We start from the raw sequence: 24,453 nt of genomic DNA, 5'->3' as shown, positions 1-24,453 counted from the left end.
TTTTCATAGAAAAGAAAGTCTGAAAACCGACTGCAAGAGACCATGCTCAACACCACATTGCAGACAGAACACGTTGGGTAGAAAAGTCGAACATCTGGCGAGCTGCTTCTCTCATGCAGCTGGTGGAGACCAAAACAGCTAAAGGGAGAGTAAATATTGGATTTACAGGTGGACAGGAGAATTGTCCATTAGCAGTTACTTCCAAATACATCTGTTGTGACAACTGTCAGTGTGGTTTTCACAGCTTGTTCATGTGCCCCCAAGTAGCCCATGAAATAAAGTATTGCAGCTTTAAACACTTAACAGGTTTAAACACTATAAGTGTGAGCCAGAATATCTGTAATTCATGTTTTATTTTTTTCTCAGAAATTCTTTATCCATAGGGATAATCAAGAAAGCATGTAAGCAATTTAGATTTGTCAATGTTGAGATCATGCTTATTTGGGTTCCTGGGATATCTGGTACTAATATGACCTCAATATGATTTGTAAAATTGTCAAATAGACGTACATTAAAGATACAACAAACAACAGTAGGCTATAGTACAGCTACATGACCTTTTAAAAAACAATCCCCCCCCCACCCTCGCTCAGTCTTCCCCCCCTAAGGGGGGGAAGACTGAGCGAGTGTTATATAAAACTGTAAATCATAGCTTGTTTTATTAAAAAAAAGCCCCAAACTGCTGTATTTGGATGTATTGAACACCAATACAAGTAATATAAGTAATATACAAGTGAAATATATGGTTTGGTACATGAAAAAATTAAAATGTCACAAATGTGCCCCAATGCAAATTTTGGAGACCTCGTCTGAATTTTCTCTGCACTAAACCCTGTCTAACTTTTTTTCTGCTTCACTTTATCAAAGTCAACCTTTGCAGAGAGAATGTTCACATAGTGTGCTATGATTCGGGTTCGAGTTGGACCTTACAGCTGCATCATTTCAAATAAATAATTATCCTGAAAGTGCTTTTTTTCTAGGCGGACCTGAAACCTTTTCATTTTAGCTGTGTCATCTTCAAATAGCCCTAGTGGTTGCAGAAATACACTCTTTTTAGTTTTGGTTTGCAATTTTCGAGCAGAGGCCTAAAGATAGTAAGGTTTTCTATTGGTTAAACCGGACAGTAAAGCTGCTTCCATACTAACCAAACTGTCGTATCGCCGAGAGTTTGTGGCTCAATTTAATTTTTAGGTAAATATAATTCAATTAGCTTTATTGCAGACCCCAGTTCATGGCAGCTTTTTTACGCATACAAAAATGTGGGGTTTGTACTACGCCTTTTACTCAACGGTGTTCTTTACATGACCTTTCACTTTATGACTTTTGTCTGTGTGTTATGACCCATATAATATGACATATGGCTCCCCGGTGCGGCGTTTCCCTCTGCTGCTCTCTGGAGCCTTGTGTAAAATAGAGTGTCATATGGGCCAAGCCAGTCTTCATCTATCACTTTATAATACAGCATTTCATTCAGTGATAGTACATTTTTGCACTGTATTTGGTAAATTATTATTCAATGTGTATTTATCTAGAGGGCTTTTGCTTTACAGACGAAATGTGTTCTTTTCAGTGTGATAAACTTTGGCTTTTCCTCTGGAAAGTCAAATGCCTTCCTCTGCTGCAGGAAAGACCCATGAAGTTCAAGAGGCAGACTCAATTTTAGCTTTCCGGTCAAGGCTTCCAGTGAGAAGTATCCTAGTTCTCATTTTATGGTAATGAACATTATAGTTCATAGAAATGCTTTTTGAACCATTTAAGAAGAACCAAGAGGTAGAGGCAATTTTCTTATGGGGTTCCTAGTCAGCTTATTCTGTTGGCGTCTTCTTTTTCTTAAAGCAGAATTGTGTACCAGCTCTCAGCCCTGACAACCTCCTCTCATAGTGAAACCAGGAGATGTTTAAAGCAACCAATAATAACCCACGAGACTTTGCTCTCCAGGTGGTAGAAGCCAGTTTGGGTTTAACAGCCTTAATGTGTGTACAGTGTGTGTGCATCCTCTCCCCTAACATTGACATGGGATAATCTGTTTCAAGTCTTACGTTGTTTTTTGCCTGTTTCGTCAGTAGACTGTTAAACACTTGCTGTGGAAACTAAGGTAAAACAGTCCACAGAATGACAGGGGAAGACAAAAACATGCTACCTGTTTGTTTCCTCTCTTCTTTAAAAATAAAAACCCAACATAAATGAGATTTTTAGTTTTCTCAATTTGCATTTTCTTTTGTTCATTTTGTTAAACTTACATTTTTTTAACTCTAATTTTTCTTTGTTGATCTCTTTTGAAACCCACTGCAGCCTCGAAACGTGAACAGCAGCACTAATAATTATTCAAAGAAATATCTTTGGTAATCTGTTCTTTTGATTAATAGGTCGGACCTGTTCCCAGTTGGAATATATATTGATAATAAACATACATACATACAGACAGACAGACAGCGGTAGATACAAACATACATACACATACATACACACACATACACACATGAATATGTAGATACATACATACATACATACGAATGCATTCTACAGCATTTAAATCGGAACAAGGAACGGATAACAACTTTGATATATATGCAGGGGCCAGGCCATGCAAGGCCGTTTGTGTAATTAGTCAAATGTTGTCCATTCTGTGTTTTAAGAGAAGCCGATTGAGGGAGGCAAGAATTGGGGTGACTTGTTTTCTCTATTAAAGGGACAGTGTGTCAATTTGAGTTGCATCTAGTGGTTTGTGGCAGGTTGCAACCAACTAAATACCCCTTAGCGTGTCGGGGTGGCCTAGAGGTAGGGATAGGTATCTTTAGGATTTAGTACAAGTGGGGGCTAATCTTATCAATACTTGGTTATTCTACATGACTAAATAATTGTTTAAAAAAATATATATAAGATGTTAAAAACCAATAAATTCAGAACAGAACATGTATAATGTAGATATATAGTTAAATATTGTTTCTAGAGCAGTAACAGTTATGTTTACAATCGGAAAGTCTTATATAAAGTAAATAATATCTCACTGGAAAGGATAAAATAAAGAACATTGCTGAAGTTTATAAAGAATGACGAACAGACATCCTTGAGTTTCAGTCATTCCTCCTGTCTTCTGTCCACCTGGCCGCTTTGTCTCAGCCGGCAGAGAAGTTCACAAAGGAAAAAGCTTTTGGCCGATCGTTCGTGCTGTGTTTGTGTAAATACAGCGGCTGAGGCCGATTTCATTAGGTGTGTGTGTATGTGTGTGTGTGTGTGTGTGTGTGTGTGTGTGTGTGTGTGTGTGTGTGTGTGTGTGTGTGTGTGTGTGTGTGTGTGTGTGTGTGTGTGTGTGTGTGCAGTTGGAGGAGCACAGCCCAACACGGAGAGCAGAGGAGATGCGCACTGCAGCGAGATAATAAATGACATCAAAACACTAAAAAGTACTAATAAAAAGCACAAGTAACCTTGGGGCTTATGAATATTATATTCAATATCTACCAATAAACATGCCTAAATGCTACACACTGTCTCTTTAACAGATTCTGCATTTATACAGAATCTGAAGGCAATGGGACAAGATTTTGGAATCAGAAGCGTTCTGGTACTATTAGCACGTTTCAGCAGCCTTGGTTTAATACAGGTAAGCAGTCCGGGTGGAGAGGAAAAGAGACATTCTCAGTGTTATTTGTTCAGTATTTTTTTGCAATATTTCTCAACTGAAATAAACAAGATTTAATGTGTTTAGTAATATGAATTCAATGTTCAGATGTTGGTCAGCAAGCATAGAACAATATTCTTTGAGGTGAAAAAAAAACTGAGGCCCATGGGACTAATGCCTTTACATGTTGGTGCAATCATTGCAAAACATCCCTGAACTTAGATCAGTCAACAAGCTCAACAAGCTCAAACAGCACAATCATGACGGTTGATTATAAGGCTGAATTGACTAAACGTCCTGATGGAAGATATTTTGGACATAGCATCAAAGCGTAATGAGCCAGAGTTCAATAATCATCCACAAGATATCACTGTTCCACTGTAAAACAGGTGCATAATGTTCCAATTCTGCCTGCTGGAACGTCTTACAGTAACACAAACCTGTGGCCAAATGGCCACCGAAAAGATTTGCTATGCACAAATGCAAAGCACTGCATTATTTGTAAACTCCGTTTTCCCTCATATGTAAAATATAGTTACTGAAGTCTGACTATTCAACAGTGTGATATTGCTCTTGTTTCTCTACCTGTGTCTTCTTCCTTTACAATTATATACATCCCAGTATCCTAGGAATTACATTCACATTAGACCACATTCAGTGTAGCATGTTGGACTTTCCTGCTAGCGACGTTATGAGTTCAACCCATAACATCATTTTTTATATTCTAGCCTCTATCTTTCCTGAGCCTTGACCAAGTGATTGAGTGGACTATTCCTAACTAGGCGACAACCTCCAGTTCTGAAAGGTGAAACAAATGTAAATTTGACTTAAACGCGCATTCTTTTTCATGGCCAGCAGGGGGCAACTCCCCTCATTGCAAAACGAAGTCTGATTGTATGAAAGTTTATGAGAATATTATCCTATGACTTCATGGTAAGGTGCCATCAGCCCATCAGGAGTAACTAACCTTTCACTCACCGGGGGCACAGCGGGAGCAATTTGGGGTTAAGTGTCTTGCCCAAGGACACATCGACATGTGCTAGCGGAGCCGGGGATCAAACTGCCGATCGTCTGATTGAAGTATGACCCTACTCACCACTGAGCCACATGATAGGAGTGTAGATATATATAGTATATAGTGCAGGCCTATCCTTAAACTGATTAGACTGAACTGGGTTTTTTTCTCAGATGGCTAAAATGCATTTTTCTGCTGCACCTGTCCACAGCAGTGCATTGCTTTTCTCCTGTTCTGACACTCATGTCTGTTTCTCCAAACTGGGGGCATGCCGAGCGCCATCTACTGCAGGTACACTGACTCAGGATAAGTAACTCATACAACCGCACTTCGACTAATCCCAACTATCCACTTAATCACATTTAATTTAACAATTTGGCATCCTATCCCTAACCGTAACCCTCACCCTCACCCATATTTGCCATGCACAGATACTTTGGAAAGCAGCATGTGAAAATGGTTGGCATTGCACGTTAAAACACAACAAAACTTTATCGTACAATAGCAGAGTTCTTGTCTGGCAACGGGTTTTGATAAATATTGGTAATATTAGCACCAAGTGCTACCTACAGCATTCTGATAGCAGAGGGTCCTGTCATTCTCTTTGTTTGTTGTTCTCTTTGTTTGAGTTATAGCAAAACAGGTAGTGGTGATCCGACATTGAAAATTACCAGTTGTGCCTCGATTGCTACTGTTATTTTGGTTCGGGTTCTCTCTGTGTGTGTGTGTGTGTGTGTGTGTGTGTGTGTGTGTGTGTGTGTGTGTGAGAGAGAGAGAGAGAGAGAGAGAGAGAGAAAGAGAGAGAGAGACAGAGAGAGAGAGAGAGAGAGAGAGAGAGAGAGAGAGAGATTATTAAATCAAAGCTAAAGGCTCTTGATTTTGTAACTTTTTCAACTTTCCATCCCAATCCACTGTGGCTCGGCCCACACATTTCCAAAAGAGCAATACAAAAAATGAAAAAGAGCTCCGAGTGAGAATCCTCACACTCTTGTTAAGCACAGTGCACTTCATCTTCAAACGTGTATGACCAGGTGATGAAAACTACACAGTATGCCGACAATGGTTGGTGTGGTATTAACAACATCATAAAGTTGTTTCTGCAACTTTAATATGTTAGCCTCAATGTTAAGCGGCAGCAAGGCCAAACTTTTTTCTATATGACTAAGAAGTGACAATCCTCCAATCTGTCATGTTTAAAAATCTGCATCACATCCTATAGCATGCCAGGCTATATGAAGTACTTCCAGATGTCCTGATGGCCAGTTGACAGTGTGTGAGTGTGTAGGTATCCTTACAGTATGTGCCTGTCAGTATGTGTGTCTAAAGAGACAACCTAGAACCTCTTGGTGAAAGCAATCAGATGGCTGGAGAGTTATAATATCCTCTGAGACTCTGCACACCAGGGGTTTGACTGACAGGATGGAATCTGTTTTTCTCTTCTTTCCCCTCCACTTCCGCCTGCAAAGATTAAGTGGCTGACTAGGACCAGTGAGATACGGATGAATCTTCAGCCAACCTGTGTGTTTTTGGAGTGGCTTTATAGGGAAAAGAGCCACTCGTCTGATTTTTTTTTCTTCCAATGAATATTTTAGGTAATATTCTAACTAACTAATTAGAAGACTGATAACTTATACACAAAGATGGAGACAGGAGAGTTTAGCTCCAAGACTGGAAACAGTATAAACTGCTATAGCTTGTGTCTGACCAAAGGTGAATACAAATTAATAAGCTCAACTAAAGCTCACTAATTAAGGTGTTATATCTTGTTTGTTTAATCCATACAAAAACAGAAGTGTAAAAACAGCAGTTCACCTTTTTTTATGGGGGATTATATACAGGACTATGTTTTGGGCTGGGTGCAGTGAATTCCTAGTGTGTCATATCATCACTGTGAGGTGTTCAGGATACAATTGAAGAATCTTGTACGCCGCAGAGGAACTGTACTTTCATTTGTCGCACAGTTGTCGCTCCTTTACCTCTACAAATAAGTCATGTATTTGTTCAACCATCGAAAGCACTTATTATAAGTGTTTTAGATAATATGGCTGAACTGGCTGTTTGTTTTCAGTCAAATAATCTGACTGCTCTTGTTGCTAATGGACCCAGGTTTACAGAGGCTGCTGCATCCCCAGATTACCGTATTGAAATATTAAAATGAAATGTGACCATAATGGAAGGATGAACAAAAAAGTGCATTTCCTATAAATACACGCAGTATTTCTCCATTATCTAACTATGACAAATATATCTGTTTTCTGGTAGTGAGCTGAGTGGGAAAGAGTTTACATTTGCCTTGTGATTGACAGTGAAAAATAATAATAATAATAATTGTTCCTACATATGCATTTTTTCTTTTTTTTAATCACAGGCCCACACATCTTAAAACAAACACACATAACACCCACACATCCACACTCTCACAGCCAAATATATACACTGCAACATCCAGAAACATGCATTCACACACTCAAAAACACATCTATATGGATAGATTTCACCCACACACAAGTTTTTAAGTGCAGAATTGCTCAAACTTAGTGAAAAGGTGGACTCCTCTTTTTCTGGGTTGTATCTGCTCTGCAGACTGTTGTTATTTCTGGTGCTCTGCAGTGCCATATTCACACACACACACACACACACACACACACACACACACACACACACACACACACACACACACACACACACACACACACACACACACACACACACACCGCATCCCATTTAAGTGCTGCTCCAACCCCAAACTACAACACCCAAACCCACACACTCCCTAGGCAACTGTCACATTTCATTCATGTTAATACAAGTCATTTTGTATGCCACAGCAGCTTACAGCTAATTATATGTCTCATAAATCATATATGTCCTCTTGGCAGAAATGAAATCATTTGCATTTCATTAAATGTCCCGAGCTGAATAAAACCAATCCATGAAGGTTGATGCATTTACAGTGGCACTTATTATTATAACGATTGCCTTGCATTTCCACAATTCGTGCTCCAGCTATATGGACACAGGTGCTGATTGGCATTAGCTCAGGTTTCTCTGGGGGTCTTACCTGTGCACAGGAGAAACGCGGTGAGTCCCACGCACCGGAGCGGCCCCATGTCTCGCCGTGGACTCATGTTCATTCGAGGGGGTGGAAGAACTCCCTCAGCAGAAAGCCGAACTACTTTGCACGCAATTTATCCTCTTTGAGCAGTTCTCCATTTAGAACAAATCAGCTGTATTCCGTGCGACACCACCTGCCATCACAAACATGAACGCACGGTCAGTATACCATCCCCTACAAACACAGTGACAGCCCACATTTTGCAACAGGGGAAAGAAAGAGAAGTCCACATTTGTCGAATATGCTCCAACATTCATGGAACACATATAATGAACAATGGACTGACCTCATTCTTCACGGTATATATTAATGTAACTGTTTTTTTCTTTTTCTCTTAGGATAATGCAGGTGCCCCCGGGGTGCGTCTGTCACCAAGCTTACCCTACAGCACCCAGGGGTGTTTAACGTTTGACAAATGTGCTGAACGTGTCATGGATTCCTTATATGGTTCTCTGCCTGTGGGCTTTGCACACTTGTAAAACAACCACTAGGCTACAAAAAAGCAACATAAACATCACTGGAATAGAAACAAGAATAAGTCTGAGAAATTGATGCAGTGTTTTTTCTTCTTTTTTTCTTACCATGTTTCTCTTATTACACAGGATACGGCGCCGCGCTCTCATCCAATACTGACAATCAAAACACAACCGTCTCCTTCTTTTTTCAGGCTGGAATCATTACATCAACGAGCCCACTGGCAAAAAAAAAAAAAAAGTCCTCAACAATCTCTGCTTTCCAAAGAGATCTCATGACAGGCGCAGCTATCTGGTTTTCTTCTTCTTCTTTTTCATAGAGCGGTGGATTCACAGCGATACAAATCACCTGGCAAGTGTCACGTGAACACATGCGATATCGAATCAATTAGTCCTCCAACTTTCCCCGAGATGGAGACGCGTGCACTGGCGGCGGGTGAGGTGGATCCGGAGCCGTCGCCGCTCTGCACCCTGTGGCTGTGGACTCAGAGAGGGCTGGTGCAGAAGCTGAGGAGGGGGGGCACGCGCACTCCGGGCTGGATTGGCAAATTAGAGGGTTTTTGGAGGCGTCACGTCAGCAAATATTGTGCCATTCAATTCCCGTATTCGTATCTGGGAATTGCGCTTTTGTGTAGTTTTAGAACCGTTGGAGAAAAAAGGTTGGTGGCAGGCTTTTTTTTGGATTGGTTATATTTCCTGTTGAATGGTGAAAATGAACACGAGACTGGGACAGGCAGACAATGATCACAAATGTAGACGATAGAAAACAAACATTTTATTTCATAGGGATGTGGCGGGGCTTTTTTAACACCGTTTTAAATAATCAAATAATAAAGAGAAGCTTGGCATTATATTCCAGTTTAATCCACAATATACAAAACATAAATCTGAGGTTGTGTAACATGCAATGAATTGCTCCGAACCGAGGCGAAAGTGGTTCTCAATGACATAATACAGGGCACATTACATTTTTATTTGAGCTCTCCCATAACCTGCTGGATGGATCATTAGTGTCTATTCAGTGAGGAGAGGAGTGGAGTTGTGCAACCTGTTGTGCCACGGGTCGTTCATGAGAGCCAACAGTGCCACCTATGGGGCACCTCTGACTGCAGGGTGCACGCGGCCCTCAGCGAGCTGCATGAGAAAGTGCTGCATAAACATGAACCGTCTGGAGAACAAGTGTGGGCTGAACATATTGATATACGCAAAAGGAGTAGTGACTCCTGGGGTGGCATGAATAAGCAATACTAATAATACAAATAATATGCTCTACATTCTGCAGTGGAAAGAAAAATGCACCTCAAATATGAGGTCACGTTGTCCCTCCAAAAATAAGATTTCTTATTATGAAAATACTTTTACAGCAGAAATAATGCAATACACCTCAAGAAGAGCAACAGGTGACAGTAGTACAATTACAATATGAAAGGGGTACTCCATAAATGTAGTATTGCAGGTCCATGAAGCTAGGGGACTCAAAAGAGTCAAAGGTTAAAGGTGATGCAACAGGGGCTGAGATATCCTGACTTTTAGCTCCCTCAACCTCCCTAAACAATCAATTTCCCGATGCTGCTCAATAATTAATTCATTAAACCCTTCCGGCCTACACATGCCCAATACTTTTAAGTCAAACATATGGAGTCTCGAGCCCAAGCATGGGCGGGTTATGAGACAATGGGCCTCTGGACACAGACATGGAAAATGACCCATTCTCATATAGGAGCAAAACACACATACTAGGTGTTTAGCGTGTTGGGTGTTCTTTTTGTCTCTTTGTAGTATTTAGACATCTCTCTGTAAGTGTCTTACTTTGTTTCTTCACTTTGTTGTTGTTTTGGTGTTGTTGTTTTTTTAAATCATTTTTCTCTGTGGTTGTTTTCTCCCGTTTGTAGTCATTTTGTCATTTTATTTCTGTGTAGTTGTTTCCTGTCTCTTTGTGGCCATTGTATGTATCTTCGTAGTTGCTTTGTCTCTCTTTGACCCGTTTAGTTATCCTACATGTATATTAGTCCAAGTTAAGATAGCACTGATAAAACTGTCAACTTTGTTCACCTACTGAGTAGCACCGATGGAAGAAGTGTAGGTGTAGAAATACTCTGCTACCATAAAGTAATGAAAAGTACATAAACTTAAGTACAGTGCTTGAGTAAATGTACTTACATTCAAATACTTACTTACTCTACCTATGCCAATTATTACCAACCATTAAGGAAAGTAAATGAAGCTCAAGCGTAAGTTCAGTAAGGAATACCATCTTTACTCGCCGGTTCATTCAGAAGCCAGTCTGTAGTCTCACAGCGATTACTCCATCAGCTGATTAGGGGCATGTATGTTGGGAGTCGGAGCAATTCCCTAAGCCAATCACAGCATTGTTGTCTACCTTTAAATAGTTTCTCCTCAGGGCTGTCAGTTGTCATTTCAGCTCAAACCGATGCGACCCTCCTCCTACCGGGCACCGCTAGTCAGCTGTCGGTCCTGCTTCATTCATCAGCGGGTTACAGCAACTCTCTTCTTCTTCTTCTTCTTCTTCTTCTTCTTCTTCTTCTTCTTCTTCTTCTTCTTCTTCTTCTTCTTCTTCTTCTTCTTCTTCTTCTTCTTCTTCTTCTTCCTCTTCTTCTTCTTCTTCTTCTTCTTCTTCTTCTTCTTCTTCACCACCACCACCAGTGTCCAGGGGGATTCTGCTGACGCAGATGTCAGCATCACTACCCCTTTGCACTATTCATATGTATGCAATTGTAATACATTATTGTTAAACTCTGAAACCAGTCTCTCCTGATTGCAATACAAACTAAAGATAGTAATGGTATATAAAGAGTATAGTATTAAGATAATAGTAAGTGTAGGAGATAAAATAATCTATCTTTACCCATCCATCCCTTCATTCCGTCAAAGAACGATGGAGCACAGCTGTTGGTCTGCACCCTGCTGGGGGAAAAGTTGCCAGCGTACATGCTCGCTATTCCTCAAGTGAAGAGTGAACAAGCCACAATGGGACACACAAACCAGTGACACGTTGAAAGGCAGCCGAGGAGCAACCCGGCAGCTGAGGCCTCTCCACAACAGCGCTAAACACCAATTACAGGCCATCAGCGGCGGAGAGCAGGGACCCTGTGGGTTTGGAAGAAAGAGAGAGCGTCGTCCTTCATCCTCCTCTCTTCATCCTGCCGTCTGGTGCACACGCACTATTCAAGCAGAATGAGGTATCAAAGTAGAAACAAACTCGGAATTGTCGAATGACAGCATTTGAGAAAGGCTTTCCATAACACATGGCCGACCCGATAGGAGTTGACATGAAATAAGGATCGTGTGTGTTATTGTTGCTGTCTTATACAGTTCTGACTTCAGCTGCTTTCTTGGATCTTGGCCTGTCACTCATCCTAAAAAAATCCAAACATTGAATCATGTTTCCTGCACATTATTCATAGAACCCATGTGTCGTGTTTTTACCTAAAGGTGGTTTGTATTATTAAAGTTAACACGGCACCTATTAAATCAGTGTAACCCGTTAAAAACTTTTTGGTCCTTTTTTTAAATGACCTTTTACATCATCAGGATATCACCTTTGCTTCTGCCCACTTTGACTTATTTTAAAACACTTTTTACTTCAGTTTTTTCTCCCAAAGCTTATTTCTCACTATGTTCGACAGTCGTATAAATATTCGGAGGACGCCTTGGCTCTGCCCTTTACCATCCTCCCTGGCTGCTTGTAATGTTGGTCATCTCAGAACTTAACTTTATTGCAGTCAGTATAAGTTTCACTGATGAGAACATTAGCTACGTGCTCAAAATACAAAAACGTTAAATCTCTGTTTTGAGCAACAGAAGAACATTTTTCTCTTTTTACATATAATAATACATGCAAATACCCAAGAACCCTTTTAGCTACTTTATTAATTTAATGAAATCATGTTTGATTCCCTGTCTGGAACTATTTATCCAACTCAGACATAGCTTACTAATTGACATACAGTAAAAGACATGCGCTGCAGTTTATTTCACAGGACTGAAGTAATTCTGCCTCTTTCCCCCAATAGTTCCCACAGTGACTGTTTAATAAGCTACTGATGAAAGAGGCAAAAATAAACTTAAAACAGATTATCTGATGGCAGTGTGAGAGGAGGGGAAAGACTCAGCGTGACCCCGCACAGACACACATCCTGGCTGTGAAATTTTAACTGGTGTCTACTTCCTGGTGAGCAAAGTCTCATGGGATGTCACTCTGTTGGCTTTGAGCGTCTCCTGCTTTTGCTCTGGGAAGAGCTGCGAAAGCTGCCAGCTTCATGGCAGCTGTTCAGTTTTCAAAATGGTGAGAGGTTTATAGAATGAGCTTGAGTTTGTACGAAATCTCTCGCATGAAAAGAAATCTCTCAATCTTTGCATTCTCTGAATTACATAAGGGGTCATGTGAAAGGCATGACCAGAGAGCTGAATAACATGATGTCACGGACAGTGACAATTCCAACAGCAGTCACGTGTGGAAACTAGGGCCAAGTCAAGAGTTAGATACGTATTATAAATGTAGCATAACTACACTGTGTCTGTGGTTCACGCCAATTAATTCACACACACACACACACACACACACACACACACACACAGTCTGAGATTCATGTGTTTTTCTTTTCTTCAAACAGGCTGCAGAAGCAGCAAGTTAAGGCTTGTTGATGTCCTCTGCATTCAAAGTGGGTATGCAGGAAAACTTACGAACATAGTTATTTTACTGATCCGCCATTTTAGTCTTTAATCATGCGTCTCTTGATCTATGTCGACCATTTGAAACTTCATTAATATCTGAGTATTTAAAAGTGTTACGTCTCCTTCAAATGGATTTAGATTTAAAGCAGTTATGATCAATGGCTTTTATTAAAACAATTGATCAAATGACTGTTTGTATTGTTTTGAGTGACAGTGAGGATATTGCTTGTAGCTCCTTGGATAGCACGCCATGTTCGATCTGTTTGACGTGTACTGCTGGCATTACGACTAAAGATCTGTTGGTAAACAGCCAATGTTGTAATTGCTTGGGTGAAGTAGTGCTGCGTGTCTGGTCAGTATCTCTTCCCCCAGTGACCCTTACATCATAACACAGCAACACAAGTGGAAACATGCCGGCATATTAAAGGGAGTTAAGTATTAATAATGTCTTGCCTCTCTATAAAGGTTTAATTCAGCAGGTTAGCCAAAGGCCCGGCTGCCCTGTTAAGTTTTAACAATAAAAGATTTATCTGTTAAACTGAGTTCTTCATAATGCAGTAGATATTGCACTCACCTATGTGGAGTGTAGAAAAGAGAGCAAAGTAATGAGTCAGTAGATGCATCACTGATATAGCACACACACACACACACACACACACACACACACACACACACACACACACACAGACACACAAACACACACACAGTGTACGCACACATCCTTTTAAAGGGGTCATTGCCAGAGGCTGACCTGATAAGAGATTTAAAAAGAAAATAGTACTGTGCCCTTCTCAAATCAGGAGCAACACAAACAAAACAATATCATAATGTGCTGATGAATCAGAGTTGAGAGGCAGACGCACAATGATATGTAATGAATAAAAGATCAGATGCTGCTGTGAAGCACATCTTCTTTCTCAATGTGAGGCACCTTTTTAAATATTCCTCGATGCACATGAAGGACCAGAGAGGTTAGAGACAAAAGTGTCACTAAAATTCACAGAGAAACGGGAACAATTGGAGAGAACCATTAGTGAAGTAAACATGTTGTCAAGCACCCTGTTTTATCTCATCTCAAAGGTTTCTATTAGCACGGCACATGCAATTTCTCTGTAAGATACAGCTGTAAAACTGTGCTGGGAGGTTATCGTATGCCTCTTGCCAGCATGCACTCGGACATTTCTAACTGCCTGGTAGGTTTATTTTATATTGTAGCATAACAGGACATCTCAAGGAGTTCTGGTCAACATTTTAACCCACTCTCTAAATCAAGTGCACTTTGTATAGAGTTTCCAAGTAGTAGACATGGCCAGTTTCAGTTTTCTTTTTATTACATCCTGAAGTTCTAAATCTTTAGATGTCAGACCCTGATGGACACTCCTAACAGGTGGTTCGATACAAGCCTAAGAATTCTGGGTCTGTTATATACTCTGTCAGAAATAGAACAGAGGAGGTTTATCTATTTACAGCGCAGCCAAGCAAACAACAAAATAATTGGCCTTTTTCCATTATGCCATGCAACTGAAAACTGATTTCTCGTTGAGCGTGGCGCAAGTAGTTTCCCACACAACGGCGAAAGCAGTGGGTTACCTTGCTGAGGATTTAGAGGTGTCGCCCGCTGCTCTTCGTCTAAACGCTCGCTGTATAGCTGCTCTTTCTTGTTCCATTTCTCTGCGCAATACTTTAAGCTGATCTGGCTGTGGTCTCGTTTTGTGGGCACATTGTTGATGATGGTTGTGGTCATCAAACAACAATACAAGTCACCTTGTGTTTTCTACATTGGTTGTAACTTAATACAGCTGTGATATTGCTGTAGGAAAGTGAAGACTAAACAGTGAAGCTGTTAAAAACAGCCATGTTCAACCCTGTCTCCTAAAAATTACGTTCCCCCAGAACTAATACGCATTCCCAATTACTTTTGATCAGAAACGTATCTCCTCCCTGATTATGTTTGTGTTTGACGTATTTACATATACGTTGATTAAACACTTATGTTGATTATACACATATTTTTGTTTTATTGTTGTTATGTTTGTGTTTGACGTATTACAAATACGTGTATAATCGTGTGTTTGTGTTATTGTTTTCTTGCTTTATTTAAGCATATTTTAATTTTTAAACTCTGCAGAGAAAAAAGAAAAGAGGGGCAGCTGTCACTGGCCTCACCCCGCCCCTCTTTTCTTTTTTCAAGAAAAAGCAAGAAAACAATAACACAAACACACAATTATACACGTATTTGTAATACGTCAAACACAAACATAAAAACAATAAAACAAAAATACGTGTATGATCAACATACGTGTTTAATCAACGTATGTGCAATATGTCAAACACAAACATAATCAGGGAGGAGATACGTTTCTGATCAAACGTAATTGGGAATGCGTATTAGTTCTGGGGGAACGTAATTTTTAGGAGACAGGGTTGCCATGTTGGATTATATTCATGCATCATTTCCTGCGTGTCCCTTGTCCGTGTGAATTCAGCGCCAAAATGGCGTACTCCGCCACTAACAATTAAATCTAAGGCATAGAGAGGAAGATGCAGCCTGTGAATGCATATTGAGTATAAAAAGTATCAAGCATGTGGTTTGATTTTCCAATTAGCTTTAATGTTCCTCAACATAGAAACCCAGGAGTTTGCTGGATAATGTAACTGTACTTCAGTTTTCAGTTTTAGCTATTTCACATCTGTTTTTGAGAAATCTTGATTCGTCGATCAGTTTGGTATCGCGGATGGCTTTGAGTACCACAACAATAACCATCACTCAGCTGCCATCCATCACGATAGAGAAGAAGCCAGCGAGAGGTGGAGTCAGAGCATATCATCATCAGTGTACTTAGCTTCTGCTCGGCATCAGTGTCACTCATTGTAGGCTCAATTATTGGATGTTTCCTACTGAAGTCCTGCATCATAGATGACATATTTCATTATATTTTTAACGTACACAGGCTCGTGCCTTTGACTTTTTCATCAAAGAACCAGCAGTTTTCAAACGCAGTTTTTAAAATCTTTTGTCCCGATAACTCTGATGAAGCTGAGAGTTTCCTCCCATTCAAGCCTTTTTCAGAACTCCAGCAGTGCAGGAAATTAACCATTCCTTTCAGAACCTTGGAAAGTGCATCCCATTAACTCACCCCCCTCCATGTTGAACTATAGGAACCCTTAGCAACAGTAAATCTGCTTCATTTCATATTACTGAATGCAGTGTATCTCTCACTGGAGGAACTTGAGTTCAACTTTAATATATTTTATAATATTGCCTACTTGAGGTTTTCACCTCCATCTCTTCAGTTATTTCCATTTTATCAGGACACTTTGTTGTGTTTTATAGCTCTCATAGAAAATCACAAAGTGCTCATGACAAACCAGATTGACACAAACAAATTTTGACACAATTTCGCCTTGATTATATATTTTGATAAACAATCATCAATGTATCTCTGTCTGTTTATTTTACTATAATTGTCTCACCTCCTTTCTCACACACACATGCACACACACCCACACACACACAAACACACACACACACACACACACACACACAGTTTGGCTGGTGAGATAATTTGAAGAAAACCATTCTTCTCTTGGGATTCCAGCTTTTCTCTTATTAGTATTTCTCGAGGATGCATCAGCTGGTTCACATACAGAGCATGCGTTCTCTTCCAGGCAAAATCACTGAAGTATTGATTAGCTGTATTACATCCTTGCCGCTGCCATTGGGCAGACTTGAAGCGAGCTGTTAGCTGATCTGTATTGACTAATGAGGACCAATGTATGGAGGATTTGCTGCTACTCCAAATAAATGCTTCTTTTGTTGTCTTTTCCATGTTTCATCATTCATTTTGAAAGCTTCTGGGTTTGTAATATAATATTCCGCTCAACTTTGAGATGAAAGGAAATCAGCAGTGAAACAGATAGTGAGATAGAAGCAAATGTTTTACACTACTGCTGCAGCACATTTGATCTGTCTTTAGTCCCAGAAAATGATAAACATAAGAACAAACACATACAATGATATACAAAATAATATACAGTCACAACTGCAAAAACAAATGCTCAACAGTAATTCCATCATGAGGTCCTCTTCTTGCTGCTCCAGCTGCGTTCTCCGTCTGATGTCAGGGTGGAGTAATTAACATTTATCAGTCTCAAAGAGAAACCTTTCCCCAACAAGGGGATAATGATGTGTTACCTGCAATGGTCTTTACTTGCCCACTACTCTGCTCCCTCAGCCATTACCAACAACAGGCAATCAGGGATGGAGCTCCGAACAAGGCCGAACTGTCATCAGCTGCCATTATATGCTGCAGAGCCAGTAATACTGAGTGACCGGCCAATTTGATGTGGCAGGCTCAACTTGCAAAGTTCATGACCAACGATATAGCCATTAGATCTAATAAGCACCCACATAAGAAATTATATATTTGAAAAAGATCCACACTCATCAGCATAGTTATTGGGTCAACCACATTTGGTGCACTATGAGCATAAATATGTTGGATTCAGTATTACAGCATAATGGACTATATTTATTCTCACGCTAATTATGTCAAGTATGGCCGTGCCTTGTTTTAAATAGTAGCTATAGTCTATGAGAAGGACTTGCGCAATGTGAAGCTACATTATACAAATGCTCAAAGCGTCTTTGAGCATTTGGAAAAGCGCTATATAAATTGAAAGTATTATTATTATTATTATTATTATTACACTGTATCTTAATTTGATGCAGTTGTGCGATGACATTTGCCTTTGCTCCTTCCCTGTTGGCTTTCATTCTTCTTCAAACATGCACGGCCAATCCACTTGTGTACACTCAGGATAATGGTAAATAATTGAATCTACAATCAACAACAAAGGCAAAACAGACTTCAAACTTCAAGCAATGTTTTCCCTCAAAGGTCATGCAGTTGCTTTAAAGCCCCTGAAAACATGGTTTAAAATATAAAGAACTTCTCTATAGCATTAAATATTCATGACTACATAAGCAAAAAAACACCCTACGTTATTGTTTGTGAATAGTTTACCAGTCCATCCATTATCTTTTCTGCTTATTCTGGGCTGGGTTGCCGTGGCAGCAAGCTTTGCTCCAGGATATTCCAATGTTTTCCAGCTCTTCCTGGGGAACCCCGAGGAGTACACAGGCCAGATGAGATCAATAATCCCTCCAGCGTGTTCTGGGTCTCCTTCTGGTTTCTTTCCAGTTGGACCTGCCCAGAAAACCTTGAAAGGGAGGCGTCCAGGAGACATACTGATCAGATGTCCAAACCACCTCAGCTGGCCACCTTCCTACCCCAAAGAGCAGCGGATCTACTCCAAGCTGGGCCGCTTGAATCCGTAATCTCATTCCTTCATTCACTACCCATCGCTCATGACCATAGGTGAGGGTCTAAACATTAATGGGCTGGTAAATCGAGAGCGTTGCCTTCTGGCTAAGCTCCCTCTTCACCACAACGGTCCACTACAACACTCGCATCACTGCTGATGCCGCAGTGAGCCGCCTGTCGATCTCACGCTCCATTTTTCCCTCACTCAGGAACAAGGCCCCAAGATGACTGAACTCCATCGCACGGGGCATTGACTCCCAACCCAGAGGGCGCAATATATTGTTTTCTATCAGGGAACCATGTCTTCAGACTTGGAGGTATTGTGCCAGTGGACGGGGCGAGACTTTATTCATATTTGCGTTATTTTTACAGTTTTAAACGCACATGTTTATGGATGCTATTATTTTGTAATTTATGTTATTTCCCCTTTTATGTATTTACTTTATTGTTGTCTTTTCTATCATTTCACATAGCTTACACACACACACACACACACACACACACACACACACACACACACACACACACGCTCACACACACATAATATTTACACAGTATGAAATATTAAATCCCAAGACTCCACGTTTCGTATGCACTAATTCATGAAATGGAAATATCCGTGCGCTTCAGTCGCGCCTTTCTCCCCTACAGTCATCCTGACTGAGTGCATATCTTTAGAAACTAGAACTTCAGATCACGCCGTGACACTTTCCAGCTGTTTGCAGACCCCTTCTCAGCTGATGTGGAGAGTGTCCCAAGTATGTCGCAAATGGAACTTATTGACTTGTAGTGCAGCAGTGATCTAAGAGCCACAAGGAAAACCAGGCATGACTGGACAATTTATGAGAGAATTACCTCCATCCTTCCCTGAGCTGACAAAAGTGTTCAGTCGGGTAATGTGCCTTTTTAGAGGTGTGAGACACTTTTCTCGATTATGAACTTTAATAAATGCAAGTACAGGTCTAGCGATGTCCATCTTGGAGCTGTAATCAGGGTTTCTACTGTGACCTCAATCAGGGTTAATGTGGCTCAGCTGTGTGAGCAAGCAGAAGCGCTGCCAGGAGTCTGGCAAGAAATAGAAGTACAAATGTATTCAGGGATTGCATTTGTTGGTTCGGTGCAATGTTTCAATAAGTCGATGAAAAACCGGTCCAATAAATTCAGCTCGCTGTATGATCTCTTGCACGTAGGTTTTGTTTTTATATATACACTTAAAAAAAGAAATGCTGAAACATAAAAGCATTCACTTTTGAAGGTGACTTAATATAGCCCTCACCGCTGTTGGTTCCTCATTTTACAGATCCAGGTCATCAGGAGTAAAAAGACTGCTGATAAAGTTTCAGAATCGAATGACTTCTCTTTGGACATATCCTCAAAAGGATGATTGAACTTGATGCTGCCAAGAGGCTTACACTCCTTCAGGTGCTCTAGCATCCAGCATGCATCACTGACACCATCTCAGCGCCCAGTAAGTTCATGTTGATATTTCAGTTATTGCACTTTTAGTGATGTGTGATGTACTTTCTCTGAATGTAGAAGTTTATTCATGTAATTCTTATTACAGAAGAGCTAACCTTCTGCTTCTGCTGAGAGAGGCGCCCTGAGCCAGCGACAATGCATCAACCCTCATCCCTGCTCTACCCAGATCTCGGTTTGTTCAATTCAGGTATGAAAAGAAACACTTGTTGTATGCCAGCGGATCGGAGGAGCGTACCCTCTGAGCATCACCGCCACCGCACACACACTTTAAGCAGCACCCAGACTAAGAGCCGGGCTCACTCAGAACTGAAAATAAAATCCCCTGACGGTGAAGACATGCTGGATAGAAAAAGGACCTCTGCTCTCAAGTCAGATAAAAAGAAAGGAAGGTCTGCAGTGTGTGACGAGCAGGATAGGAGGAGGAGAAGGAGAAGAAGGACCTGATCAGTGTTGCATCCCCTCCGAGCACCACCACCACAGCGCATATACAGTTGACGTTCGCCTTTACAGGGGATGTACCTCATACTATGGTGTCGAGCCTATTAATCACAAACCAGTGGAAGTTTAAACTTCAGCTCCAGCTCCATTTATCTGTCTCTTTCTCCAAAGATTTGAGTCCAAATTAATAGCTAACCGGCGACTTGAGGTATCGATACAAAATCTTGTAAATTGTTGCATGGCAATAAAGTTCTTATATATATATATGTTTTTGAATTTTAAATGTGGCTGCGCAGTGCGAGTTTGTAATGACTGGCCTACTGGCATGCAACCTCTTGTTAGACAATCAGATGCAAAGTACAAACGAGAGTTACACACAAAGCTCCCTCCTCTGATTGACCATGCATATTGGCAATTATGTTACAATTGTGCATGTATAATCCCAATGTCTCATACGTAATGCATGCAACATGGTACAATTTGCATGTTGAACATCATAGTGTGAAGCCCATTACGACAGTACATTTGACTCTACTTGGAAAAGCATGGACAGCTTTTTAGCACAACGATGGATTATCACAGCATTATTATTTCTGTTGTTGGTTAATGAGAATCAAAAGGTCAGTGCAACACTCTCTGTAACATTGATCAAATAAAAGGAAGTAGATGAGCTTCTGGTTGAGCCAGCACGAGTCATTAAACACATTACAAAACATAAAATATAGAAATGTGATCTTATTATTATTACTACTGGTGTTATTGTTTTTCCACAGACTCCTACACATTCATGCATAACTTTGATGTACAGCCATGTAATAACAAAGAACAAAATAATTAATCTTTGGTGACTTTACAATAAAATCTCCACATTTCAGTTTAACTATGTATATTCACCGGGGGTGCACCAAGCTTTGTGCAAAGAAATGGATGAAAAACTGCATTAATTAAACAGATGAGCAAGGGTATCATTTTTAGGCACAAAGTACACATCACCTTTTGAATTAATGTAAAATCTTCCAGCCAGTAAATTACACCTGATTCCATACACCTTGAGACGAAGACAATAGTCGGCTTCAATTAAAAAGTGCTTGATGAATCATTGTCATGAAGTTATTAAAAGTCCTGAAAAGGAAACAGAAGGAGATAATTGTCTGTATGTGATTTGTATGCAAGTCAGACACACTGACAGTGTTACTGCAACTACAGTGGTTGGACAGCTACCTGGAATGTAATGTTATACTGTTTCAACAGCCTGGCAGTAACATGGGCGTGCTTGTCCCTGCACAGAAAGGAATACTGATTGTTTTCTGATCACACAGCATGGGAAAATGGGAAAAGAACCTGCTGACACATCTGGTAATAGATCAACCTGTTGAGAGGCTTCTCCCAGAGCCTAGAGATTTACTTTTTCAGCCGTGGGACATGGAAAATAGCACTGTTATTCTCCCAGGTGGCTAAAGCCCCTTTATTATCTCTGTAATCCGACCCTTTGCAACATCGCCAACCATCAGCTCCCCATTGCAGTACGCGGCTAAGTGGGATAGACAGCAACAGATTGCCATGCAGCCCATTTACTATACTCAAGGTCTCTGTGATGCATTCTCACATCCAACCTCCAGTGCAATTCAGGGGATGAACTTTAAAAAATGCAATCAATTACCTTTTCAATTACTTTTTGTAATGGAAATGAATTAACCTTATCAATCTCCTTCAGAGAAAACAAATGCTATGTGAAACATTTAAATGTCTTTAAGCATTTATTAAACATAAACTTGGAATAATTCAATTGAATGGACAAAGCTCGTCACCACAGATGGTTCGGAGGTCTGACCTAGAAAAATAGTTCAACATGAGTTTTATACAAACAATTATTATTGAAATGTTTGAAATGTTTGATTCCTGAGCCAGCCATGTTAAAACTCCATGCATGCGTAGAGTGCTAACATTATATTTGTATTTTATTTTATTTAAATGTTTTAAATTTGTACTTTTAAGATTTTGATTCATTTAATTTTGATTCATTCTTTTTTTCTTTAAAAACCAAGATCATAGTAAAGCCTCAGATTCACATTATGTCATCTAAGACCCTTTTAAAGCCCCTTAAACCATAGCTTCAAATATTGTGTATGTACATATTTCTCTATAAGATTAAAAGAACACAAGTGAGCAATAGTGACCACAGGCCACTGATAAGCACATGAAATGTGACATCACCTTTTTTCCAAATGATTGCACAGATCCAATCCCAACGACAACCACATACAACACTAATGTTCTCTTCTGACTTGTGCACAAGACCATTGAAACATAGCTGACACAATCAGGTGTTGTTTACTCAAGTATATACAAAACATCAACTCATAGAGAACCTTTTGAGACAGCAATGTTGGTGGAGGTGTCCTTGAGTGGGCATTACACTTACCTCTTGAAGCAGAACAAGAGGCCATCACAAACAACAGAGACGGTCAGTAAAGTGTCTATTGCTTTTGGATGTGAACTTGCATTTGCATGAGCGCGTATGATCAATGTGGTCATTGTGTGTTACCGACCATCTGCTTGTTTGGTGCACTGAGATCACTGTTGTGGTCACCTGCTGACTTCAATTCAGTCACCTGAGATGCATGTTAATGGGCTCTATGTTCCCATACCATCATAACAGGTGGCTGAGGACATGTGAACAACCAGGTCTGAAAATATATCACAGTATGGAACTGTAACAACAGGGCAGAGATACAAAATGTGTCCTGAAGGAAATATCTTTTGGGAAAAATGGTGTTGCCATGTTTGTGTCAGCTTGTCTAGACAGGTTGATATAATGCCCGCTGTCTACCACACTAAACATGACATCACACGGCATCTGATGAAATGTCTAACAGTGGAAGCAATGGCCTGCCAAAGTGCTTACCCCCCAGCCCTTGGATATGTCATAGTGACATATGAAAGTGCTTAAACTCAAGGAGGCAGTGGGGCCACTGAAGATGAGGTTGGAGAGGTGTTCAAATGCCGGAGCAGCGTGTTTGTAATGAGAAGAGAAGAGGGAACACTGCAGCAGCATAAAGAAAGAACATTAAAGTGTGGGGTGTTTTACAGAAGGTAATAAAGCCCCCGGCTAATCACATTCACCAGGAGGGCACTATCCTTGAACCAAAGACCAACGTACAATCATCCAGTTTTAGCTTAATAAACAATGCATGTCTTTCTTCTTTTTCTGGTGTGAAGAAAAATAGGATGAACAGGGATTTTTGATGCCATAGGTTTTTAAGTGTGTCTCTCATCTCGGCAGATAGAAATGTAAATTACTTTGATACAGTCATGCTTGATCTGCAAAAAATATGCATTGGCTTTTGCTTTTGGAGGCTAGTTTTGTCACAGTTTAGAATAAGAGGCAACACCATTGAGAAATACTGCAGTAGTGCTGCCAGATATAACGGGTCAAATAGTGTGCTAGTTTAAGATCAGGTTAATTGTCTGAGAAATAATCAAACAGAAGCCAGAGGTGGTTTCTCTGCTTTTTCAGACTAAAATAATTGAAAAATGTGTTCTTATTAGCTCATCCATCAAAGCTTTTGTTACTTAAATATCACTTACCACACTCAGGTTGAACTTCCTTTTTCCAGAATAAAGACCCAGAAAGATAAAAAAAAAAAAATAATTGATGTACCTAAAGAGTACTGAAATTTTAACACACACAATCTCAGCCCAAACTTGCGGTCAGTGCTTTGTCTGTTCATAGGATTCTATCTCATGGACATTTCAGGCTCCTTTTCAGGATCTGTGATCACTGAAAAAACACTGGACAGGTAAAAAGGGTGGGGTGCATGTCGGTTTTGTTGCACCTGACCCCATGATCAACATGCATGTTCCCGTGCTCATTGATGACCTTTGACCCCTGCAGGGTTAGGCCATGGCTCTACCCCGTTCAGTTGTGCACCCCCTAAGTTGGTTGGACCCCCACCTGTCTGTTGTGGCAGCATCGGTCATAGAAGAGTAGATAGGCAGCAGCTACTGACGTCTAGCCGGACAGGATCAATATGGCTGGGTCGATGTTATGGCATTGCATTCGGCGGGCTCTACCCACACAGCCTCTGGGAGTTAGAACGAAGGTTACGATATTGTAACCGTTGTTCTATAAGCACAGACAGAACCTCCTACCAAGGGGGCCCTGCCACTCCGAAGATAGGGTAGGATGGCAGACAGCGTTCTGTGAGGCCTTATATACTGTGGGGTCAGCACCTATTTGCAGCGACATGTCCTGATTGGCTGGCTAATGTATGCTCGTGATTGAAAGAGGG

The 24,453-nt window shown here is 40.5% G+C and overlaps 1 protein-coding gene across 1 annotated transcript in view; it reads right to left on the bottom strand.

The window, feature by feature from the left end:
• Positions 1-7,762, bottom strand: part of LOC306751679 (transmembrane protein 132C-like) — a gene marked incomplete at both ends in the record, with an annotated part of 129,514 nt that extends 121,752 nt beyond the window's left edge. The window contains one exon of the mRNA XM_079235294.1: positions 7,696-7,762. Within this exon, the coding sequence (XP_079091420.1) occupies positions 7,696-7,762 (67 nt within the window). The remainder of the gene's footprint in view (positions 1-7,695) is intronic.
• Between the last annotated feature and the right edge of the window lie 16,691 nt (positions 7,763-24,453).

The sequence above is a fragment of the Taurulus bubalis genome (genome assembly GCF_910589615.1).
Source record: "Taurulus bubalis genome assembly, chromosome: 19".
NCBI classification, from domain to species: domain Eukaryota; kingdom Metazoa; phylum Chordata; class Actinopteri; order Perciformes; family Cottidae; genus Taurulus; species Taurulus bubalis.
Note: the sequence above shows the minus strand (reverse complement) of the source record. Positions and strands in the feature narration are given on the sequence as shown.